This window comes from Xyrauchen texanus, chromosome 2, assembly GCF_025860055.1.
Source record: "Xyrauchen texanus isolate HMW12.3.18 chromosome 2, RBS_HiC_50CHRs, whole genome shotgun sequence".
Classification (NCBI taxonomy): Eukaryota; Metazoa; Chordata; class Actinopteri; order Cypriniformes; family Catostomidae; genus Xyrauchen; species Xyrauchen texanus.
Genome location: NC_068277.1, coordinates 12,241,922 through 12,268,364, shown reverse-complemented (window position 1 = coordinate 12,268,364; position 26,443 = coordinate 12,241,922). Strand labels below are relative to the sequence as shown.

At 41.1% G+C, this 26,443-nt stretch overlaps 1 protein-coding gene across 2 annotated transcripts in view; it reads right to left on the bottom strand.

Moving 5' to 3' along the window:
* Positions 1–26,443, bottom strand: part of frem1a (Fras1 related extracellular matrix 1a) — a 54,160-nt gene that overhangs the window by 1,578 nt on the left and 26,139 nt on the right. For both annotated transcript variants that reach the window (XM_052153835.1, XM_052153843.1), the window contains 21 exons: positions 25,846–25,939; positions 25,495–25,747; positions 25,078–25,281; positions 24,798–24,983; positions 22,277–22,473; positions 21,929–22,148; positions 20,018–20,162; positions 18,720–18,861; positions 18,241–18,439; positions 17,761–18,025; positions 15,960–16,377; positions 15,589–15,790; positions 15,232–15,376; positions 14,875–15,004; positions 8,966–9,038; positions 8,661–8,807; positions 8,302–8,504; positions 5,084–5,131; positions 4,705–4,875; positions 4,467–4,598; positions 3,586–3,701 (listed from right to left, as the gene is read on the bottom strand). In XM_052153835.1, the coding sequence (XP_052009795.1) occupies positions 3,586–3,701; positions 4,467–4,598; positions 4,705–4,875; positions 5,084–5,131; positions 8,302–8,504; positions 8,661–8,807; positions 8,966–9,038; positions 14,875–15,004; positions 15,232–15,376; positions 15,589–15,790; positions 15,960–16,377; positions 17,761–18,025; positions 18,241–18,439; positions 18,720–18,861; positions 20,018–20,162; positions 21,929–22,148; positions 22,277–22,473; positions 24,798–24,983; positions 25,078–25,281; positions 25,495–25,747; positions 25,846–25,939 (3,690 nt within the window). The remainder of the gene's footprint in view (positions 1–3,585; positions 3,702–4,466; positions 4,599–4,704; positions 4,876–5,083; positions 5,132–8,301; positions 8,505–8,660; positions 8,808–8,965; positions 9,039–14,874; positions 15,005–15,231; positions 15,377–15,588; positions 15,791–15,959; positions 16,378–17,760; positions 18,026–18,240; positions 18,440–18,719; positions 18,862–20,017; positions 20,163–21,928; positions 22,149–22,276; positions 22,474–24,797; positions 24,984–25,077; positions 25,282–25,494; positions 25,748–25,845; positions 25,940–26,443) is intronic.

Here is a 26,443-nt window from a genome sequence, read left to right as displayed (position 1 = left end):
AATGTCATGTGGTGTAACTCTCAAAATTTCAAAAAAAAAAAATTTTTTTGGACTGGTTTCTCTGTTTTATGTTTTTTGTCTACATAACCAACAAAATGGCAACCTACATGTTTGTTACACCACATGACTTTGATTTGGTAGACAACATTTTTCAAATATTAATAATATTTATTAATATCTTATTAATGTTAATATCAATGATTAACTCTTCTGCCACAAGAATGTAATGCATTGTAATTATCTGAATATTTTTTTTATTTTAGTCTGCTATATATATATATATATATAAATTTTAAATGTTTAAAGATAACTATGTATCATTATTTCATCATTATATACTGAATTATTTTTATATAAGGAGCTTTCTCAGCAAATATTTGTAAATGCGATTAATCGTGATTAATTATTCGGGACACCATGTAATTAATTAGACAAAAAATGTTAATCGATTGACAGCCCTATATATATATATATATATATCAGTGGGGATTTCTTTAAGACTGCAAGGGAAGCTCAGCTTCCCCTATAATGTCAAAAAAATAATGGTCAAATATGTACTATTGTGTAAACAATTTATTGACTAAAAATGCGTTAGAACACGTTCATCTCGAAGACGAGTTCGTTCAGAATCAGCTACATTACATATAGCAGGTCGGCTGACTCGATTTACTTCTCATACATTCCCGTAAGCGTCAGTGCATTTCCCTGTTGAAGCCGAGCGTCCATTGACTTCAATGGGGCTGCTATGAACAGTTTTTTCAGTGCTCGAAAATAGGCGGTCATTGGATAAATGCTGCGATTATGTCCCGCCCACGGAGGCTCAGCATCTCTGGGGGTGAATGAGGAGTGGTCTGGCCCGGACTCCGGGCTTCCGGGTGATGATTGGAGGATCTGTCGAAAGACTGCATCTCCTTTTGATTGACAGCGAATCTGTACTATAAGAAGTCACTGAAGCTATTTCCCGCTCAGTCCCATCGCGGATTTCTCAAGTGTAGTCGAAAGACAAACTACTGCAACCTATTTCTTTATATTTGTTTGGCGAAATTGCTAGTCAATTTGCATAATACATTTCACACAATTATACACCACATTCCTTGTTTCAGTTTTACCAAGTTTAATATATTTTGTTTTAGAGCGTTCATTCGTTCGTTCATTCATTCATTCATACAGTAGGCTAGGCTAGCGTCGTACGGGTGAAACTGTGCACGATGGCAGACAGTGCTAATATTGTCGACCTGATTTTGGCGAAGCCATTTGAAAGTCTTCCTTACGAGGAAAAAATTAGAATTAAACAGCAGGGCAGATCAACACCTAAGATTGATTTAGTGCAAAAAATAGGGAAAAATAACAGGTCTTTTCAGCTCTCCTGGTATGACAAAGTTAGCTGGCTGACTGGAAGTGCTGTGACAAATAAAATGTACTGCTGGCCATGCCTCTTCATGAAACCATCTCACGGATGTGTTGTTTGGTCAAAAGTGGGGTTTGGAGATCTGTCTAACTTTGACAGGGCATATAAAAGACATGAAAAGAGCAATGAACATGTGAGTGCATGTGCAAGATTAAGTTGCATGGGCAGGATCAGGGTTGAGCATGCAATCAATGAAGGTGCTCGCATTCAAGTGACTAAACATAATGAAACAGTCAAACAAAACAGGGCCTTCCTAAACCACCTTATTGATGTAACATCCTTGCTTGGCCGACAGGAGCTGTCATTTAGGGGACATGATGAGAGTAGTGAATCATCCAACAAGGGAAATTACAGGGAGTTCACAGAAACATTATCTAAATATGACTCTGTACTGTCCACACAATTAGAGTCCTCAACTGTGTTTTCTGGTATGTCCCATACTATTCAAAATGACTTGATCTCTGCTCTTGCAGCCACCATTTCTGATCAGAGATGAAATTCAGGATGCTCCCTTTTTTGGATGGCAGGTGGATGAAACAACTGATATATCCTGCCGTGCCCAACTCTGTCATTGTTCGCTATGTGGATAGTGCAGGTAAAATTCAGGAGCGCTTTATTGGATTTTTTGATGTTTCTGGAGGGCGAGATGCTCAGTCCGTTTTTGATGTTTTAAATGAGAACATGCAGGCCTACAATTTTAAGGATAAGCTTGTGGCACAGACCTATGATGGGGCTGCTGTCATGGCTTCAGCATTCAATGGTCTGCAGGCCAAAGTGAAAGCAATAGCCCCAAGTGCAATGTTTGTGCATTGCTATGCACACAGACTGAATCTGGTGCTGTCACAGGGGCTAAATGTTTGCCTGAGTGCAGAATTTTTTTGCATCACTCTCTGGGTTTGGCACATTTTTTCAAAATCCACAAAGAGGACGTCTTTTCTGGAGTCTGCAGGCTGTTCAAGGTTGCCCAGAAGCGCTCCTACTCGATGGAATTTCACATCACGGATAGTGAGCACTGTGGCAAACAATTATGATGGCCTCCTGCAGACATTTGAAAACATCATTGCAGACACGACAATTGATGATGATACACTGGATTGTGCCAAAGGCTTTCTGAGGAAACTGGAGGATTTTGAGTTTGTGTTCATGTTGTACACATATGAACAAATCTTCACTGAGACTGATGTGGTCTTTGATGTTGTCCAGCAGAGGGCGATGGATGTTTTTTACTGCAAGAAAAGAATTGAATCTCTTCTTGCATTTGTCAAAGAGAAAAGGTCAGAGGGGCTTTCCAAGCTGTTTATGCCAAAACAGCAGATCTCACATCAGACCCACGAGATGAGCCCATGAGAAAGCCGTCTGACCCAATTGCAGGATCCCCAAGAGCACTACAGAAATCTCTACATGGCCATCCTTGATAACATCTTGGAGCAGATTCCTCAACGTTTTTCAAATTTGGAAAGTATGCTCTTCTTAGAATTAGTCAATCCAGGGAAATTTGATGACATGAGACAAGAATTTCCAGAGGAGGCCTTCCAAAGTGTCCTGAAAAGTTATGGCCATCACTTTGATTCAGGGAGACTGAGGTCTGAACTTCAAGTCCTGTATTCAGATCAGGACTTGCAGGGTAACAGGGGAAAGCTGTGTGATTACTTGGTGTTCCTCAAAGACATGGAGTTGGACAGTGCAATGCCTCAGCTTTACAAACTGTTCTCATTAGTGGCAACAATTGGAGCTACATCTGCAGGTGTAGAAAGGAGCTTCTCCTGTTTAAAGCATCTCAAGTCCTACACCCGTAACACAATGGGCCAAGGTCGTTTAAGCAGCCTAGCTCTGCTGGCCATTGAGAAGACACTGGTCAAGTCACTGGAAAAGACGCCTAGTTGATACGACAGAGTCACAGTGCATTTTCTCGAAAAGGAACGTAGGGCAGAATTTACTTTTAAATAAGTTTATAATGTAGGCCGAAAATGAGCTTCCCCTCTTTGAAAGACCAGCAGCCGCCACTGATATATATATATATATAAAACAAAATTACTTTAAACAAAATCATTTAAAACATGCTCATAGAAGAGGTGTATTTAAGTAATTATTTAGCATATTTTGGAATAATTTAATAAAACTGGGCAAAAAATTGTTGCATAACTTCATTGAGCCTTTTCCTGTTTGTTTTGCTTTACCTTTCTCTGCATGCCTGTGCTGCAGTGCTCCATGTGGCTTTGCGGTCTGTGCTCAGTAAGTAACAAAAGTTGTTGTGGTACGTCCATCCTCGAGGACATTTCTGTGCTTTCACCGTCTGGATAAGTGCAGAGTTATGTCAAAACACAAAGGTATAATCATAAATAATCATGACTTATAATGATCTTTCATTTTAAAGGAATAATTAACCCAAAATGAAAATGATCTAATCTTTTACTCACCCTCAGGCCATCACAGATGTGAATGGCTTGCTTTGTTCTGCTGAACCCAAACAAAGATTTTTAGAAGAATATCTCAACTCTGTAGGTCCAAACAATGAAAGTGAATGGTGGCCAAATCTTTGAAGCTCCACATAAATGCAGCATAAAAGTAATCCATAAGACTCCATTTAATTAAATCATGTCATCTGAAGCGATCCAATGTATCTTCACATTAGCAGTCTCCTTGGCGATTATTATTTTAAGATCGATTACACTTCCTAGTGCACTGCGCATGCTTCAAGCACTAGGAAGTGTAATCAAGCTTGAAATCATTATTGTGCCAAGATATTGCAATGGCAAGATTTAGTGAAAAGGGAGTTATAATTTGGTCTGTTCCCACCTAAAACCGATTGGATCGCTTGAGAAGACATTGATTAAACCACTGGAGTTTTATGGATTACTTTTATGCTGACTTTTTGGAGCTTCAAATTTCTGGTCACCATTCACTTGCATTGTATGGACCTACAGAGCTGAGATTTTCTTCTAAAAAATCTTTGTTTGCGTTCAGCAGAAGAGGGAAAGTCATAGACTACTTGGATGGCATTAGAGTGAGTAAATGATTAGATAATTTTCATTTTTGGGTGAACTATCCCTTTAATTACCTCATTTGATGGAGCCCATGGCCTCCAGGTGTCACCATTACAGCGAAACAACTGACCTAAGCTGTCATTGTAATGGAGAAATCCAATAAGGTCAGGTTTACAGGGTTTAGAAGCCGGTTTGAGAGCGATCCTCTGTGGATACAAACAAATAAGCGTTGATTTAATTGATCCATCTGGATCATCATCATTTAATATAAAGGAGTAAAAAAGACACACTCCAAACACACAAAACGCTGACCTGAGGTGTAATATGTTGGCGAGTGTTTGTGTGAAGGGAAGATTCTCGTTTTGTCTCTCTGACTAGGAGAGAGCCCTGCTGCCCCCTGCTGGTCACGTGTACTTTGGCCTGTCTGCCTGTTCTTGAGTCTGTGTTGTCATCCTCAACTGCCATCGATATGAGACCATGATACTGTAAGTTTGTCACATGTTATTGTCACTACAAGCAGAGGTAAATTAAATAAAGCTTAAAATGAGAATTACACATGGGGTGAAAAAATGCACACAAAAAAAGCAGTTCTGTGAGTTGGCTCATAAAACCACCAGGCATCAACATGGCTTCGTGCAAATTGTTTAAAAGATGATCTTACTGAGAATTTTAAGTACTTTAAGTATCTTACTTTGTAAATGACATCAGATCCATGATGTATTGTTTCTGAGGGTTGAATCTGTGAATGTTTCAAAAGACAAGGTATTTCATTCTTGTATTAAGCATATTTACTAGCAGTGTACGTGTTAAATTGTATCTCATGTTTTGAGGGTCAATGACATGATGCTCGTTTTTTTTTTTTTTCTCCAGATCTAATAAGTTATTCAAAAATACAGTTGAAGTCAGAAGTTTACATACACCTTTTCCCTCCAAACATAGCTATGGTAATTTACATTTACATCTATTCATTTGGCAGACGTTTTTATCCAAAGCGACTTACAAAAGAGGAAAACATAAGCGAATCATCTTAAGGAGACAGTGGTACGAAAAAAGTGCCATACTACAAAGTTTCACTATCATCAGAATAGTATACAAAACAGATTTAAGTGCAACAAGAAATGTTTTTATTTTTTATTTTATTATTATTATTATTTTTTTATTAGTGACCGGTTAAGTGCGTTTGGAAAAGATGTGTTTTTAGCCGTTTTTTGAAGATAGAGAGCGAGTTAGCTTCCCGGATTGAGTTGGGAAGGTCATTCCACCACCGTGGTATGATGAAACTGAAAGTCCGGGAAAGTGTTTTGGTGCCTCTTTGTTTTGGTATGACAAGCCGATGTTCCTTCAGGCTTCTGGTGGGAACGGAGGTCTGCATAAATATTTTTAGGTATGCTGGAGCAGACCCAGTGACTGTTTTGTATGCCAGCCTCAGGGCCTTGAATTTAGTACGTGCATGAACTGGCAGCCAGTGGAGAGAGACAAAGAGAGGTGTAACATGTGCTCTCTTAGGTTCATTAAAGACCATATGTGCTGCTGCATTCTGGATCATTTGGAGCGGTCTGATAGCACATGCAGGAAGGCCTGCATTGAAAGCGTTACAGTAGTCCAGTCTAGTTATGACAGGTGACTGAACAAGCAGTTGTGTGGCATGTTCAGAGAGGAAAGGTCTTATCTTCCTGATATTGTAGCGTTTAAATCTACATGATCTTGCAGTCTTTGAGATGTGGTCTGTGAAATTTAGCTCATCATCAATGGTTACCCCTAGATTTCTGACCGTTTTGGAAGTAAAAATGAGGACAATTATGGCCAAACAGTTCAAATTTATTTTCATTAGACCAGAGGACATTTCTTCAAAAAGTAAGATCTTTGTCCCCACTGCACTGTAGTCTGGGTTTTTTATGGCAGTTTAGGAGCAGCGGCTTATTCCTTGCTGAGCAGCCTTTCAGGTTGTGTCGATATAGGCCTCATTTTTACTGTGGATATAGATACTTGTCTACCTGTTTCCTCCATCATCTTCACAAGGTCCTTTGCTGTTGTTCTGGGATTGATTTGCACTTTTTGCACCAAACTGCATTAATCTCTTGGAGACAGAATGCATCTCCTTCCTGAGTGGTATGATGGCTGCGTGGTCCAATGGTTTTTATTCTTGCATACAATTGTTTGTATAAATGAACGTGGTACCTTCAGGCTTTTGGAAATTGAATGACTTGCCAAAACTATAGTGCTAATATTAAATCTGTGGAGTTGTTTATGTTTACAGTCTTTATTGTTATAAAGACTGTATGTAACTTCCGACTTCAACTTTACATTAAAAATGCAAATCACACAAAACACCAGCTTGAATACACCTCTTCTGATAAGCATGTTTTAAAAATGTCATGTGGTATAACCCTCCATAGACAGTAAAACATTTTTTTTATTGATGATTAAGTTAGCTCTCATGTATTCAAGGTGCAAGGGAAAAAATGTAATACCTTTTTAGCAGATGGTTACACCACATGGCCTTTTTAAAGTCACTAGATACATTTTTGTTGAAAACTTTATAAATATATTTTCAAAAATGTTATGAAATTAACATGGACACAATGATTACATTTCTATAAACTTGACACCAGTGTTTTAAACTAGATTCTGACAATGTCATCAGGACCACAACATAAACATTATCCTGTTAATAACGTGGCTATTTACCAAATAAATGGGCATAATATATTGATATATGTCGAACTTCTTTTATTATGTGAGAAGAGACCACAGGGTAAAAGAGACTTGAAACTAGCACAGCAATGCAGGAATTAAGTAGTGTTATTTATATCTCAATTGATGTATAACTTAACCCCGCGCACATCTGTGTATGTTATATTTTGGTTCGTTATACGCAGCGTATAACTTAAGTTCATTTAAACCGACTGATCTCAGTTCAAGAGACTGGGCTTTCAGTAAAGAGTAAAACTTTCGACAAAACAACATGGCTCTGATCACAGCGGAATTTCGACAAAACTACATGGCTCTGATCACAGCGGAATTTGTCTTTGGGAGAAACACCAACAAAACTACATCTGGTTAGAAACCTTATTAAGTTTTTACATTGAAACCTGTTAGAGTCAAAGGATTAGAGTCTCTAGTTTCATCCGGTATGCCATTTTTCAAATTTGAGCAATTGATCGCAAAATACCACACTGCTAAACACAATGTACACGATCGTGTACTTTAGTGCATTTTTTTCCTTTGATATCCTATATTTAATGTGCATTATCACATCGAGAATCAATGGGTTCATCCAAAAGCTGAAAAATGTGGCTTTATATGGAGTTAGGATGAAAAAAGGTGCATTTCGAACAGTTCTGAGACCAGTGCAGACAGACAGCACACTGGAGGTTAAGTCATTACCTAATGAGGGAGCATCCTATAACTCTCTGTGCAGCTAAGTGCATTCACTCCTAAAATCAGACAAAAGTTCAGTTTCAGGCTGCAGATGATGTTTGGACCGCTCAACATTTTTGGCAGACATGGGATGATGGTAATCAGTACATAGACTCAGAATTTATCAAATTCTATTTTAACATGGTTGACAGTGATTCAATGATGTTGAACATTACTTTGAATCATAATTAATATGCACATTTCTGATGTAATGTCTGTAACGTCTCAAAAACTCAACAAAATCAACACTCCTGGAAACAAAATAAACATTTGATAAAAAAAAATAAAAAAAAACATCTATTGCTAACTTAGTCCGGCTCTCCACATATATGGGAATCAATTTAGGTAAAATATTTGCTCTAGTTTTATTTGTATTTATTTAAAATGTTTTGTCATGTTTATTAGGTAATACTAGTTACAAATCAAAAAGGGAAATGGAAATGCACACAGCAGTCACAATCGGGTCTCAGAGGGTTAAATTAAACTTACCACGTTACCATTCCCAATGACTTTGAGTCTTTTCTTTCCAGCAGAGGGAGTCTCAGCTATTACATCACCATCACCTCGGATGTATACTTCAGAATATGGTAAAGTCTCCACCTGGATGGAGCCGTGTTGACGGTATGGCCCTGGCTGCACCTCTTGACCTTGAAGACTAGTGCCCACTTTCAAATGGTTCTCATTACACTTCCCTATAGAAACAGAAAATGACAGCTATCTTTTAGATTAAATACTTTTTCAGAAAAATATAATATATAGATCATTTTGTCTTTTCATGCAAATAATAGCAACAGATCATTCTACTTGGTGAGGTCATTTGTAATCCCTGAAATGTTTAATGGTCTAACCATTTTTGTCCTTTATAATGAAGGTGGCTTTTGTGTTGCCTCTCAGTACTGCACCTACTGGAGAGACCAAGTTAACCTCAAATTTCTCATCGGCCTCCTCCAAAGAGTCCTGAATTATTTCCACGCTCCAAACTCGACTGACCATACCTGAAAAAGAATACCATTTGATTTGTATATATTAGTATTTATCTTTTTTAGTATTTATTATTCAGTTGCAAGACATGACTTAATTGCTTCGTTTGTATCAAGAGTTCCAATAAATATAACTAATAAATTATTTGTGTTAAGGCTGAGTTTCAATGTACCTGGGTCGAACTGAATCAAAGATACGGGAGTAGATATAAAATCTTTTCCAGCGGATGCTGTTAGTTCTTTCACCTATAAGGAATAATACATTGATAATATTAAAATTATATTTTAAAGTAAAACAAATAAACAAACAAACTAATTATGGAGGCCTATAAGGGTCATTCTCAAAAGATGTTGACTTAACGACTTACAAATATTTGATTTTCAGTTCAGTTTGCAACTGTAGCGAACACACCCACACAAGATGAGACAGTCACAATGTTGGATGAAAACTGCTTTATTAATAAAAGGCAGTCCAGACAAAAGTACAAACAAGGGGCAAATCCAATGAAGAGTAGTCGTGGGAAGCGTAGGGTCAAAAGCCGGGAATCAAAGATATAACAAGGGGAAGATCCAATGAGGGAGGTGAACGATAGCGGGGAAAACAGTTAACAAGTAGAGGCGATGAACTAGACGAGACTAGCGGGAACAAAGACAGGGAAACGAGAGGAAAAGGGAGTTGGCAAGCTAAGAGGTAATCAAACAGAGGGGTGGTCAAAACTAGACGAGACTAGCAGGGCAACGATACGGGGAACTAAATACAATAACCAACGGATTCAAACGGAGGGATAGTGTATTTATAGGGGCGAGTGCAGGTGTAGACAATGACAGGTGACAGAGACGAGTGCAGGTGTAACTAATGTGTGGGGACAAGAAGCGCGTGAGTGCAGGTGTAAACAATGTGTGAAGATAGGAAGCGCGTGAGTGCAAGTGGTCATAATGTTCAGGCTGATTGAGGCGAAGTGCGCCAGAGGAGGAGATATTTTACTGAACAAGAGAGCCCGGGGAAGCATAGTGGGCGTGAGGGCTCGAGCGAGCAATGCGAGCGTCCGAACTCGAAGGGGGCGGAACGAGCGAGTAAGCACAAGGGAGTGCTGCGTGTGAGAAGGGAGATAGTGTGCGTGTGTGAGGAAGCGGAGATGGGGCAGAGGAATGGGGTTCGTGACAGTACTCCCCTCTGAATAGGATGGCTCCTGACGGCCGCTCGGCTGCGAGGCGCAGGGGACAGAACAGCGGTGAGCTCGAGGGACAGAACGAGCGTGTGAGCTCGCGGGGACCAGAACGAGAGTGTGAGTTCGCGGGGACCAGAACGAGAGTGTGAGCTCGCGGGGACCAGAACGAGAGTGTGAGCTCGCGGGGAACAGAACGAGCGTGTGAGCTCGTGGGGGGCAGAAGGCACAAAAGGGAAATGAAACAGTCCATGGGGGTCAATGGGCAGTTCAAGACAAGGTCAGGGGGAACATAGTGGACAGGCGGGTGGTCGGGAGGTCTAGGGGGCAGCCATAGGGCAGAGACTGGGTCAGGAGGTCTGGAAGGCGACTGGAGGACAGGGACTGGGTCCGGGGGTCTGGAAGGTGACCACCGGACAGGAATAGGGTCCGGAGGCCAGGGAAGAGGCCACAGGACAGGTAGAGGGTCAGGAAGTCCGGGCTGAGCCGTGAAAGGCGGAGCCATCAGAGGTGGCACCGTGAGGTGGCTCTGGAGGGGTCCGGAGGCTCGGAGCTGGAGAGGCTCTAGGCAAGGCCTGGAAGGCTCTGGAAGTGGAGCCGGAGGCTTTAGGGGCTGAAGGCCTGGAAGGCTCTGGAGGTGGAGCCGAAGGAGGCTTTAGGGGCGAAGGCCTGGAAGGCTCTGGAGGTGGAGCCAAGGGGGGCTTTAGGGGCGAAGGCCTGGAAGGCTCAGGAAGTGGAGCCCATGGAAGTGGCGCCGTAGGAGGCTCCAGAGGTGAAGCCCTGGAAGGCTCTGGAGGCAGAGCCGAGGGAGGTGACGCCGTGGGAGGTGGTGCCGTAGAAGGCTCCATGAGTGAAGCCCTGGTAGGCTCTGGAGGCAGAGCCGAGGGAGGTGACGCCGTGGGAGGTGGCGCCGTAGAAGGCTCCAGGAGTGAAGCCCTGGTAGGCTCTGGAGGCAGAGCCGGGGGAGGTGACGCCGTGGGAGGTGGCGCCGTAGAAGGCTCGGGAGGCGAATCTCTAGAAGGCTCTGGAGTCTTAAGGAGCAGAGCCGTAGGAGGCTCGGGTGGCGGAGCCGTGGAAGGCTCGAGAGGCGGAGCCCTAGGAAGCTCTGGAGTCTTTGGGAGCAGAGCCATGAGAGGCTCGGAGGTGGAGCCGTAGGAGGCTCTGGAGGGGGACCGTAAGAGGCTTGGGAGGCCGAGCCAAAGGAGCCTCTAGTGGCCGAGCCCTGGGAGGCTCGGGAGGTGGAGCCGTAGGAGGCTCTGGAGGCAGAGCCATAGGAGGCTCGGGAGGCAGAGCCATAGGAGGCTCGGGAGGCAGAGCCCTGAGAGGCTCGGGAGGCTTGAGGGGGGGAGCCTTGAAAGACTCGAGAGACGGAGCCCTGAGAGGCTTGAGAGGGGGAGGAGCCCCGAAAGACTCGAGAGGGGAGCCCTGAGGAGGCTTGAGAGGGGAGGAGCCCTGAGGAGACTCCGAGGAGGCTGAAGCCGTGAGAGGCTTGAGGGGTGGAGCCATGAAAGACTTCGAGAGGGGACGCCCTGAGAGACTCGGGAGAGGCAGGCCGTGAGAGGCTTGAGGGGTGGAGCCATGAAAGACTCGAGGGATGGAGCCTTGAGAGACTCGAGAGGCGAGCCGTGAGAGGCTTGAGGGGTGGAGCCATGAAAGACTCGAGGGATGGAGCCTTGAGAGACTCCGGAGGGATGGAGCCATGAGAGACTCGGGAGAGCCTGAGGCTGAGCACGTGAGAGGCTTGAGGGGTGGAGCCATGAAAGACTCGAGGGATGGAGCCCTGAGAGACTCGAGAGGCGAAGCCATGAGAGGCTTGAGGGGTGGAGCCATGAAAGACTCGAGGGATGGAGCCCTGAGAGACTCGAGAGGCGAAGCCGTGAGAGGCTTGAGGGGTGGAGCCATGAAAGACTCGAGGGATGGAGCCTTGAGAGACTCGAGAGGCGAAGCCGTGAGAGGCTTGAGGGGTGGAGCCATGAAAGACTCGAGGGATGGAGCCCTGAGAGACTCGAGAGGCGAAGCCGTGAGAGGCTTGAGGGGTGGAGCCCTGGGAGGCTCGTGAGGAGGAGCCCTAGGAGGCTCGTGAGGGGCCCTTGGAGACTCGTGAGGCGGAGCCCGGGAGGGCTCAGAGGGGCGAGCAGAACCCGGCAGAGCCGTGGGAGACTCTGAGGGCGGAGCAGAACCCGGCAGAGCCGTGGGAGACCCTGAGGGCGGAGCAGAGGTCTGCAGAGCCGTGGGAGACTCTGCGGGACCCTCTGCGGTCTTGAGCACAAGACGAGACTGGGGAGAAGGGGCCCTCTTCCTTCTCTTACGTCTTCGGCCAACAGGGGACGTGGCCATGGGGACGGTCGAGGCTACAGGCCCTGGCTCGCTGACCGTGGCAGACATGGGCGCTGGCTCGTTGGCCGTGGCGGGCATGGGCGCTGGCTCGTTGGCCGTGGCGGGCATGGGCGCTGGCTCGTTGGCCGTGGCGGGCATGGGCGCTGGCCTCGAGGCTGGGGCGTGACAGGCCTCGTGGACTGGGGCCGTGTCAGGCTTAGGGACTGGGGCCGTGTCAGGCTTAGGGACTGGGGCCGTGATCAGGCTTCGGGACGGGGGCCGTGACAGGCTTCGGGACGGGGGCCGTGGTAGGCTTCGGGACGGGGGCCGTGGTAGGCTTCGAGGCGGGGGCCGTGGTAGGCTTCGAGGCGGGGGCCGTGGTGTGGAGCGCTGGTTCAGTGTCTGCCTCCCCACAGTGAACGAGGAACCAGAGTACAGTAGGGCGAGGTCAATAAACTGAGCCAGGTTAAGGGGCAGCGACCACCAGGCATTAATGATGAGGTTGGCTCATTCAGACCACATTGAAAAATGGTCTTCAGAGCCACCTCATTAAAATTCACCTGGTACGCCAGGACACAAAAATCCATAATATAAGCCTCCACGGTTTGGCTCCCCTGACGCAAACCCACGAGTTGGGCCGCTGGGTCCATAATGCCGAGGGCGGGGTTATGGGTTACACAACCGCTGCCTCGCATAAAAACCCCTTGGTCAGCGTCTGAAGAGCCGTAAAACCTCTCCGGGGGTGGAGAGCTTACGGCGCTCAAAACGCATGGGAAGCATAAACGGGCTCAGGGGCAGACACAGGTGACGCAGGGTGACAAAAATCAAAAATCGCACGTACCTGCTGGCCCTGGGCTGTGAGCGCGCGATCATGCTTCCACACCGTAGCTCCTCGCGCTGAATGTGACGTGTTCCTCCGCTCTATTGAGCCGCGCGAATCCTTAGCGCGGGGCATTGTGACTGTCAACGGTGAGGTTGGTTATTCTGTAGCGAACACACCCACACAAGATGAGACAGTCACAATGTTGGATGAAAACTGCTTTATTAATAAAAGGCAGTCCAGACAAAAGTACAAACAAGGGGCAAATCCAATGAAGAGTAGTCGTGGGAAGCGTAGGGTCAAAAGCCGGGGAATCAAAGATATAACAAGGGGGAAGATCCAATGAGGGAGGTGAACGATAGCGGGGAAAACAGTTAACAAGTAGGGCGATGAACTAGACGAGACTAGCGGGAACAAAGACAGGGAAACGAGAGGAAAAGGGAGTTGGCAAGCTAAGAGGTAATCAAACAGAGGGGTGGTCAAAACTAGACGAGACTAGCAGGGCAACGATACGGGGAACTAAATACAATAACCAACCGGATTCAAACGGAGGGATAGTGTATTTATAGGGGCGAGTGCAGGTGTAGACAATGACAGGTGACGAGACGAGTGCAGGTGTAACTAATGTGTGGGGACAAGAAGCGCGTGAGTGCAGGTGTAAACAATGTGTGAAGATAGGAAGCGCGTGAGTGCAAGTGGTCATAATGTTCAGGCTGATTGAGGCGAGTGCGCCAGAGGGAGGAGATATTTTACGAACAAGAGAGCCCGGGGAAGCATAGTGGGCGTGAGGGCTCGAGCGAGCAATGCGAGCGTCCGAACTCGAAGGGGGCGGAACGAGCGAGTAAGCACAAGGGAGTGCGCGTGTGTGAGAAGGGAGATAGTGTGCGTGTGTGAGGAAGCGGAGATGGGGCAGAGGAATGGGGTTCGTGACAGCAACCATTAAAAGCTGACCATTTGCAACCATTTTAACATATTGACATTATTTTTATTCATAAAGGTGAACTTGACTGTTCTTTATTTTATTTTATTTTATTTATGTATTTATTATTAAGCAAGTGTTGTAACACCATTGCCAAAATATCTTAAAAGATGAATTTTCTCAGATGTGTTAATAACAACACAAAACATACACAGCTGATCAGACTTAAAATCAATAAATCATAACATTTAAATATAAAAATCTTTCACATGAACATTAAACAATGTAACACCAATGCCATATTTAAATGTACCATGTGAAAATATACTGTTCAAATGGGAATATCACTAAAGGCACATTTGAACAACTTCTTCCTCTGTGAGGAAGAACTCCACAACTCATTTTTAACATTAATAACATCAATGTCATGAAATCAATGGACAAACATTCTTTTTAAAGTATTCAAATGATTCATTACTTATTTTGTTTTACTTTTTTGCACACTTTTTAGGCCTTGCACTACTGCTTGACCTGAGAAAACAAAATAATTAAAACATAAACAGATAAATAACAAAAAAGTGGTGTACCAGAAGAAGGGTACAAGGGTTTTTGTTCAGGCAACTGTCAAATTTAAATATATATATTTTCTAAAAAATGTGTAAAACAATAGTCAAACCTTTTCATATTATTTAATAAAAGGTTACGTTATAAAATGATGCATTTTAAATGGGGTTTCTTGACTGTTTCTTATCTTTTTTAAGACTGAAAAGTCAAGGAAAATTTTTGTCACAATATTTTTATAATTACCCATAAATTAACTATTGCATGAGTAAATAAATGAGTTAACACTATAGTCTATACCTGTACAGTGACATAAGATGAGTCCTGTACATTTCCACTCCTCTGGATGGTAAGTGAGACTGATCCCTGATTCTCACATATAACATACTCAGAGTTTGCCAGCTCAACACTCGCCCAACTGAACTCCAATCTGAGGAGAGAGATTATTTTTAGACATGTACATAGACAACATGTAATACAAAAATACAGTATGTGTGAATGTGTAATGCTCCATTAAAACTGTTTTTTAAGCAGATGTTAACTAATGGAAATTAGCATAAAATGTATATAATAATTAATCAGCAAATTGTAAACGCATGTTGTGTTTTTCAATCTGTTGAAATATATCTACACGTTATTTCAAAGAGCATGCATTACTTTTTAGAGGGTCCAGTGTTGCCAAGTGCATCAGAAACAGCAAACTCCAGACTGTCGGTTAGAGCGTCCAGAGCAGAGTTTATAATGAAGAGAATATTCCTCTTGTTAAGATCCCTTTGAGAGAAACGCTGCCTCACAAACTCACCTACAGAAATGTTAAACATTAGAATTAATGTGTGTGTGTATATATATATATATATATATATATATATATATATATATATATATATATATACTGTGTGTGTATATATATATATATATATATATATATATATATATATATATATATATATATATATATATATATATATATATATATATGATTTCTAACAAGACCTTCCTATTTCAGTCTCTCACCATTGGTATAATTTTCCAGGTACCCAAAGTAAGGTGCTTTGAGGATGTGATAGATAAGATCTTCATCTACAGAGTTAGAATCCTGAGCCTTAAGCTCTCTTGATGAAATGAAGATCCCATAACGACCATCTTTGAGAAGCTCCACTTTCCACAAAGTTTCAAGCACTACTATCTGTGGAGCAGAGCTGTCCAGTGCTTCAATCTAAGGCATTAGACGTTGAAAAAAATTAAAGGATATTCAATATGTAGCAGCGTGCAGCTGCATGATAAAGAAAAAACTAATGAAAATTTTCTTAAACATGTCAAGAAAAGAGTGTCAAAATATATAAAAACTAGACAAAACAAATAGAAAAGTCAATTGCTAAACCAACTTGTAGTGTGAAGAAGACTGGCTCAGTTTGCACTTTTCCATCAACCAGGAAGCCACTCTCTGTGCTATCAGAGGCTGTGAACCTGAAGTGATCAATCTGAGAAGCTCCACCAGAGTGTCTGTATGCCACATCCAGGTCATGAATGTTTTGTTGGGTAAAATTACTACCAGTGAACTGAGGTTGTCCTTTCAAAAGCAACTGGCCATACTGGGGTGGGTGGACTATCTTATAGATCAAGGCAGTGGGTGGGGTGTCAGGGTCAGATAGGAACAACGCATCAGGAGTTATAGATATGGTGGACCCTTGGGGAACCCGTAGACCAGCATTTTGCACTAACGTGGGCAGAACTTTATCAGTAATTTCCACCAAGATCTCCAGCGTTCCACTGCGAGTTGATTTGCCATTGCTGACCACAAACCTTGGAATAATTTAAACATGTTGCATAAATATCTTAAGATTAATGATTATAGTACAGTAGTTGCACAGACATTCAATGAGAATTTACCTAATGCAGTAATATGAATTTGGGGGTGGGGGCAAATGTGCTTAATTGTAATGAGAAAAAATTTAAAATGCACCAAAAAAGTTAATGTGCCTACAATAAGCTTCATTTGCAAAATATACACTCACTTAACACTTTATTAGGTACACTTGTACACCTACTTATTCATGCGATTATCTAATCAGCCAATTGTGTGGCAGCAGTGCAATGCATAGAATCATGCAGATACAGGTCAGGAGCTTCAGGTAAAGTTCACATCCACCATCAAAATGGGGAAAAATTATGATCTCAGTGATTTCGACTGTGGCATAATTGTTGGTGCCAGATGGACTGGTTTGAGTATTTCTGTAACTGCTGATCTCCTGGGATTTTCATGTACAACAGTCTCTAATGTTTAAACAGAATGGTGCCAAAAACAAAAAAACATCAAGTGAGCAGCAGTTCTGCAGAAACACCTTGTTGATGAGAGAGGTCAACGGAGAATGGCCAGACTGGTTTGAGCTGACAAAAGGGCTACAGTAACTCAGATAACCACTCTGTACAATTGTAGAGAGTAGAATAGCATCTCAGAATGCACAACCTGTCGAACCTTGAGGCGGATGGGCTACAAAAGCAGAAGACCACTTCAGGTTCCACTACTGCTGCAGTGGGCGCAGGCTCACCAAAACTGGACAGTTGAAGAGTGGAAAAATGTAGCCCGGTCTGATGAATCTCGATTTCTGCTGAGGCACACAGATGATAGGGTCAGAATTTGGTGCCAACAGCATGAATCTATAGACCAAATCTGCCTTGAGCCAACAGTCCAGGCTGGTGGTGGTGGTGGTTTAATGGTGTGGCGAATGTTTTTGGCACACTTTGGTCCTGTAATACAAATCAATAATTGCTTGAATCTTCTAATGGCTCCTTCCAGCATGATTAAGCACCATGTTACAAAGCAAAAGTAATCTCAAATTGGTTTCATGAATATTACAATGACTTCACTTTTCTTCATTGGCCTTCCCAGTCACCAGATCTGAATCCGATAGAAAACCTTTGGGATATGGTAGAACGGGAGATTAGCGACATGGACCAGAATCTCAAATGAATGTTTCTATCATCTTGTGGAATCCATGAAAAGAAGAATTGAGGCTGTTTTGAGAGCAAAGGGAGGCCCTGCCCAGCATTAGTATAGTGTTCCTAATAATGTGCTCAGTGAGTGTATTTTTTCTTTTTAATTGGGTGAAATATGACCCAAATATTCTTCATGAGGTTCAGCAAAAATTAATACAGACTGCAACAACTGTTGCAAAAGGTGCTTACTGCAGTGTCTCTTTAGATGAGGTGGCTCTGTTGTCATGTACATAGCACACCAGGTTTGCTGCTATGTCCAGTTGATTGAAAGACTGAATTTGCACTCCGGTGTTTTTGATGTACTCCACGTGTCCATGTGCTGCAGGTACAGTGATAATGTAGAGCAGTTCCTCTGGCTTATCAGTGCCGTCTACAGCCAGCAAGACACCTGTAGTGAGGACCACACGCTCTCCGCGACTAGTTCTCACAGGCCTCACGATCAATGCTATGTCTCCTGAAAATCCATAAAGAGCAGACAATGTTGCAACATTGCCGTTTACATTTTTGACAAATTTTGTTTGCCACTCTAGTCCCTCATTATCATTAATGTTTTCAGACAACAAAAATATTATTAGTAAATTAGATAAAAATCGAACTAAAACACAAGCAGGACTACAACCAGTTACTTATCATAAACCAAATTAAAATGTAAACAAATTTTTATGTTACCTTTCTCCAGTTCTTTAACTGCAATGTAGAAGTGCTGAGCTGGAGAGTGGTTCTTGCCATCCAACAGATGGAAGACAAAGAAATCACTAGTGAGTGCTCCAGTCTGACCAGTGTGAAGGTAACGTAACAGGTTCATATCCAAAACCTCCTGAGAGCAGTTCATTCCTGCAGTTATAGACACCCAGTCTGTTAGTGGGTTCTGATGGGACAAATGAAAATAAAATAGCTTGTTATTTGATTATATATTGTAAACATTGTAAATCCAGTCATAAAGAAAGAAAGAAATTGCTGATTTGGCCAGCTAGAATTGGAGTCACAGTGTTGCAACATGCTTAATTTGGATTTGGTCAACAGTATGTTAGTTATGATACATTATTCTATGCTTTATGTGCAAATAATAGTTATAAGAAATCATTGCTACATTAAGTTTTGATCATCTATATTTTTTACCATTCTCCTTGCATCTTTAGTGCACTTACCTTAATCTGAATGACTCCATGAATGGGTAAACTCTCAAACACATAGATGATTTCAGAGGATGGAGTGTCTTTGTCTTCTGCACTGAGTACAGCACTGGAGATAAACCTGGACTCCCCAGCCTCTATCTCAATCCCTGTGTTCCTGGGAAACCAAAACAGAACCACAGAGTCTGCCTACCACACATTCTTATTCCCCATTGGACTACCACAATTTATATAGTTGGTAAAATGAGATTTAGCAATATAAGACCTGGATCAATATTCTTGTTGGTTGTGGTACAACATTTATCTCAACCAATCAGATTTTATGGTTAGGTTTAGGTTAAAGCTTAGGTCTGGGTTTAGAGGTTTGAATGACAGTGTCATCAATGTATCATTTCCCTCTTATTTAACCCTTTAAGCTCTGAAGGTGTTTTTAAAGATTTCCTGTTTCAGAGGTATGTGCAAAATTGAAGTCTTTAAATTCAATATAACTAACAAAACTAACAATAAAAAAAAAAAACTAAAAAAAACAATGGGAGCCAATTGTTTGGTATAAATTTAAATATTTTTTTTTTATGTTTTTATTATACAGATTATGATAAATTAGGAGACTCTCAGCCTAAGAAACTGCACAAAAATGTGACATCTAATATGACATCATATATCTCTGGGTGTTAATAAGGTAGCTCTGAAAATCTGCTTTTGTTTTGTTCCCAATCAATCTCATATGTGAGTACAATTTTGTGTTGATACGACAAGGCAATCAAAAGTTATAGCATTACAAAAATTATTTATCCTAGTGTCCAAAAACACCTCCAAGTGTCCAAAAGCCTCTCCAAACAAATAAAGCATAGTAACTGTACATAAGAACTAATTATACAACAATGAATGTATGCTCTCTTTTCAAAGCATGCAGGCATGAGTAACGAGATCTTATTCAGTTCCATTCTGTGTCATTTGAGCCAACATTGTGTCTGTGTCATGTTCTTGGCACCATCTCCTGGTGGCTATATGAAGTTGTAGTGAATGATCCTCTCTGCCCATATTTGGATGACTTCCACCTCTGGTTGCAGCGATCTGAATCCTAATACTTTTGATTTAGTGTTCTATGATGCAGAACATAATGCTACATCATTTCAGATGAAGTTATCTGATTCAGGAAATCTAACGTGTTTTTTGAGTCAGATAGCTGACTAGGTGGTTGCTGTATGTATAGGGTTTGGCCTATGATTGTTTCAGAGAAATGTTGCTCCAGGACCAACAAAGGACTCGTCTTTCTTTGATGAATCACATAATTTGCTGCTCATAGCAGTTACCTTATAATATGTGGCTCCTCATCATTGACTGGCAGCACTTTAACCTGCATGTGTCTTTGGAGCTGGTGTTTTCCATCAGAGAGCTGAATGATAAAACCATCCTGCTCACTCTCAGAGTCATCATGCATGTACATCAGAGCCATGCCTGAGGACAGGGCAACACACACTTTCTTTTTTATCAGATCTATGATGTAGACATTACAGATTACAGATGAATATTTTAAATAGAAGAAAAAAAAATTACATAAATAACAAATTGTAGATTAATAGGTCAAATACATGTTTAGATATTTTCAAATAGATTTGCAAACTGCAGATCATACTACATGATACTATATGTGAGTGGTTCTTACCCATGTGAAAGTCATGGTGCTAGGGTAGTGTGACTGGTTGCCAGTGCATTGATATGTGGTTAATAGGGTGTTGTAGGTGGATGAGAGGGCGTTGATATGTGGTTGCTAGTTTGTTGTGGGTGGTTGCTAGGATATTGTTTTGTATTTGCTAGATTGCTGTAGGTGGTTTCCAGGGCATTGTCATATGGTTGCTAAGGTGTTGTGAATGGTTGCTGGGCTGATACTATTAGGTTGCTAGAGTGATGTGGATGGTTGCCAGAGCACAGTTATGTAGTTGCTAGAGTGTTATGGGTGGTTGCGAGGATGTTGTTATGTGGTTGCTACCCTAGCTTTGGGTGGTTTCGAGGCTGTTGCTTTATGGTTGCTAGGGTGTTGTTGGTGAATGCTTGGATGTTAATTTGTTTCTAGGGTGTTGTGGGTGTTTGCTAGAGCATTGCTATGTGGTTACTAGGGTGTTGTGGGTGGCTGCAAGGACTTTGTTATGATGTTGCCTGGGTGCTGTGGATGGTTTCTGGGGCGTTACTATTAGGTCGCTAGGGTGCTGTGGGTAGTTGTTTGGATGTTTTTACTTGGTCATTAGGGTATTGTGGGTGGTTTCTAGGGCTTTGCTATGTGGTTTCTAGGGTGCTGTGGTTGATGTGTGGTTGCTAAGGTATTGTGAATTGTTGCTTGGGCATTGCTATTAGGTTGCTAGGGTGCTGTGGCTGGTTGCCAAACCATTGTTATGTGGTTGATAGGGTGTTGCTGTATGGCTGTTTGGGTGCTGTAGCTGGTTGCCAAGGTATTTATATGTGGTTGCTATGGTGTTGTGGGTGGTTGCTAGTGTGTTGCATTCTGGTTGCTAGGGTGCTGTGGCTGGTTGCCAGACCATTGCTATGTAGTTGCTAGGGTGTTGTGTGTGGTTGCAAGGATGTTGTAATGTGGTTGCTAGGAGCTGTGGGTGGTTGCCAGGGTATTGTTCTATGGCTGCTTGGGTGCTGTAGCTGTTTGCCAAGGTATTGATATGTGGTTGCTAGGGTGTTGTGGGTGGTTTCTAGGGCATTACTATGTGGTTGCTAGGGTGCTGTGGCTGATTGCAAGGACATTGTTATGTGATTGCTAGGGTGTTGTGGGTGGTTACTTGGACATTGTTTTGTGGTTGCTAGTGTGCTGTGGGAGGTTGATTAGACCTTTCTATGCAATTGCTAGGGTGCGGTGGGTGGTTGCATGGAATGTTTTTAGATTTGAAATAACCCAAAAGCCCCAGTCACACAAGAGAAGACGAGAGACCAAAAGAAAATCTATGTCATACCTGAATACATATTTTTTAAAGCTGTGTGTTTTTGTTGTTACAGGAACGTGAATAGACATATATTTTTATATTTGTAATAACATATTTTTTTGTGATTTTTTTATTTTATTTATAAAAACCAGAAGCTCAAAGCCCAGTGTGAACACCCCTTAAGTATTAAAAAAACAGAAAGAGTGATGCTTGCCTTAGAAAATTGCATGAATGAACCAGATTTGCTGGTCTGGTGAAAAATAGAAACAAATTCCAAATCTTTAAAACATACAGTACCATTCCTGAGGTCATCCATGGTGAAGTGTTCTACAGGGATCTCAGATCTATGCTTGTTCAGTCTTTTGTGATGCATCATGTCATTGCGGTGTGGCACACTCATAATAGAGCCATGCTGGGGCTGCTGGATTATGCTGAATATTAATCGGTCTCTGGGAATATCCAGATCCACTGCACTGATGACAGATGGGTCCAACTCTCTCATGTCTCCTTCTTTAATCTGAGAGACAAAACTTTGTCATCACTCCTAAACTGATGAATGTCTTCTAGCCAGGAATTGTAAAGTGTGTTCTCCCATCAGCTATTCGTGTTTTATAAAGTTATAAAGATCATTACTTTCTAACTAACCGTGATATTTCTGGCCAGGAATTCTGGTATCTCATCATTGGTTGGACTGATTATAATGTAGAATGGGACTGAAGTGGACTGCTGTTTTCCATCAGAAACACACAGCATGAACTGGTCAGTGGTAGGCTCCATCCTCTGGTGTCTTGACTGGACATAGTTAATGTGGCCGTTCAACACATCCCTGTACCTGAAAGAAGCTGAAAAAAAAAACTATATGTTTTTAGACAGTACAGTCTTGCTGCATTATTATGTTCATTGCTTGTTACACTGATAATTGAAATAAATGGGGGGCTGTTTAATACTTTAATCTCAGATTGGCCCACCGAGAAAAAACTAGCCTGTTTGTTTTACTCACTTACAAAATAGAATGAGTAATAGCTAAGAACATGTCTTTGACATACATGTTACATGTAAACAGGTGTTCCTTATAAGCTGCGTATTGCCTAGAACTTCAAAAATAAAATAAAACAGAACATAAAATATCTTATACCATTACATTTATGATGCAATTAAAAGCTGCCAGGTCAGCATTGTTTTAGCAATATATCATAGTATATATAATATAATATACTCATAGAAAATAACCTCAAGAGTCCTAGGTGTTTATTCAGTACTGTGACTAAATTGGTTAGGATTAAAGCCTCAACTGAACCAGATATTCTGTCGTAGCACAATAGTATTGACCATTAATTTCTTTACTGATAAAATTGAAATCATCAGAAATAAAATTGGAATTATGCAATCATCTGTCACAGTACCTCAGAAAACATTGTATCATAATTTACCTCACAATCAACTATAATCCTTCACTATCATAGGTCACGAAAAGCTAACAAAACGTATCAAAACATCAAAAGCCACAACATGTATGTTAGATCCAATACTAACTAAGCTCTTAAAAGAGGTATTCCCTGTAATCTCAGAACCTCTTCTTTATATTATTAACTCCTCGCTATCCTTAGGACATGTCCCAAGAAACTTTTAAATGGCAGTTAGCAAACCATTTATTAAGAAGCTACAGCTTGATCCTGGAGAACTGGCTAATTATAGACCGATTTCAAATCTCCTATTTATGTAAAAGAAATACTAGAAAAGGTAATGTCCTCCCAATTATGTTAATTTCTACAGAGAAATAGTATATATATGAACAAATTCAGTTAGGATTTACGCCCCATCACGGTACAGAGACTGCACTTATCAGAATTACAAATTATTGTTCTTAATATCTGATCACAGCTGCATTTCATTTCTAGTGCTTTTAGATCTTAGTGCTACTTTCAACACCATAGATCACAACATTCTCTTGAATAAGCTTGAGAATTATGTTGGCATTTGTGGACTTGCATTAGCATGGTTTAGGTCATATTTAGCAGACCGCTACCACTTTGTATGTGTGAACGAGGAATAGTCAAATCAAACAAAAGTTAAGTATGGAGTGCCACAGGGTTCAGTTTTAGGGCCTCTGTTTTTCTCCTTATATATTCTTTCCTTGGGAGATATTATCAGGAATCGTGGAATAATTTTCCACTGTTATGCCGATGCTCAGCTTCAACATTCTGCAGTGCCACGGAGCACATCTCGCATAGTTTTCCATTAAATTCGACCCTAATCATTATCAAAGGACAAAGATTATTTACTTTAGTATAACTGGATGATATATTGTTTATAAGTATCTTTCATAGAGCCTAAACAATGTATTTTCAGTAACAAGTATGTCTTTTTGTGGTTTGACAGCTTAAATTCATGGCTACATATTGAGAAATTGCATAATAAATGTCATGCAGTTCCACCAGTTTCAGTAACCTGAAAACTCATCAGTGTCACTTTTCTTTCTAGAAGTACAAAAAACAATGTAACTTTGGACAGCCATCTGTGCCTCTTCAGATCGTCCTGTTTGTGTGTGTGATTGTGACCGCGACTGGCTTCAGTAAATGGTATATCCCAAAGCTATTGCACCAGACTGTTAAACAGAGGCCAACCGAGTGTATTTAAAAGCACGTCAAATGGGCATAATATGTAAAAATATATCAATAAAATAAAGTGCCGATCAATAATTGATATATCAATATTTTATGACATTCCAAGTAAAACTTTTGATTGCTTTGTTGTATCAACACGTCATTTTTCTCAGTTACAGGTATCATTATTGGGAACTGAACAGAAGCAGATTTTCAGAGCTACCTTATTAACACCTTGAGATATATAATGTCAAATCAGAAAAAAATAGAAAAAGTAAATCTTTGGCTCAATGTTTTTTTTTTTTTTACAGTTTCTTAGGCTGAGAGTCTTATAATTTATCATAATATAAATCATTAAAAATATTAAAAGTTTTCTTTAAAATTATACCAAACAATCAACCCTCTTTAGTTTTTAGAGTTATGAGCCTTTAATTTTGGGCATGCATGCCACTGAAACAAGAAATCTTTAAAAACACATTCAAAGCTTAAAGGGTTAAAACCAATCAACAAATAAAGTGTTAAATCCAAAAATCCATGGAGGAGACACATGACACTTGACTGACCAATACTGATTCCCATATTGCTCTTTTCGAAGCCTGGACTGGGCAGGATATTCTCTATGTAGCCATACTGTGGAGGAGCAACCAGGATGAGCTCCAGATCTTCTGGAGGAGTGTCCTGATCTTCAACTCTCAGATGGGTTACTGTGATAGCGGTCGACCCACCCTCATCCACCTTGAACACCTCTCCTGATGTAAGTCAATGAAGTATAATGTTACCATGATATGTGGTAACAGTGTATTTCACAAATGTTCATTTCTATATTACTACAATTTCTCTTACCAATAGCAATAGATGGTGGTTGGTTGTTGACAGGATAAACAGTGATATTAAGGTCATAGACAGGCAGGGAGTTCTGGAGTTGAGGTGTTTGTGCACTAAATAAAGTGGCCTTGCCATCGCAACAGGAAGGAACTGGCTCTGATTCTCCATCAGAGATCACAAACGTTATGATGTCATGATAAGGCTGTAGCCCAATCTCTTGTCCTTGGATGCACAGCATAAATTAATTATCACATGGGTTTATAATAACATTATACTGTACATATCACATAAAACACATGCATACAAAGATGGGCAAATCCTCTAGCAGAGCAGTCACAATCCTCTAGCATAGGCATTTTGGTTATACTCAGTTGCTAAATTTGAGGAATTATTACAAAAAATTATAATTATTATTAACAATTATTTTCACATTACCTGTGTGCCTATAGGAAATTAAGCCAGCAGTTACATCCGCTTGAATGAAACGGTCAACCACAATGCCATTTCTTTGAACTACCCCATAATATGGTTGCCGGGCAATCAAATACATCAACGTGCTATCATCACTGTCAGGATCTGTGGCACAGATGTAATCTATGGTGATGAGCACTTCTTGTCCCTCTGCACAGGATAAAATGGGGTTCAGACCACGCACAAGGACTGGCACCTCATCGTTGACTAGTGTCACCTGTCAAAGTAAGTTTGTAAGACTTCTTCTTATGTTTCTATTGTGATACAGTTTTATATTATGACATGCAAAAATACTGTAAGATAAATTACCAATACCTTGACATGTAGCACAAAGTCAGCAATATTTATCCCATCAGTGGCTATGAATTTAATATTATCTTGATCTGTCTCAGAGCTGTCATGGTGATATCTGATGGGAAAAATAGTACAAACTAAAGAAAACTGGATCGGCAATGCCCAATTATATTTAAAAGTATTAAATATGAATATATAAATAAAATATAAATAAAACATAAAAGGGCAGTTGACAAATAAGGTTATCAGAGATGATAAAATTTAGCAATTTAAAAAAAAAATCCAGTTTAAAACACATGTGCCAAGTTCGTAGAAATGCAGTATTTTTGTCCATGTTGGTTTCATACATTTTTGTGAAACAATTACAGCATTTCTAAAAAAAATAAAAATATTTTAAATAATGTTTTATTATTTTGTAACCATCAAAGTAAAAGGTATTAAAATAATTTCCTTGTACTTTGAATACATGTGAGTATACACAACTTAATTTTAACCAACCAATCATTTTAAAAACATTTTCAAACATGTTTGGTAAAAAATATTTAACAAGTAGCCTATCATGACTTTTTGAGTTACGGATATCAAGAAGTTTTCTTAGGGTTCCTACATTTGACCTGAA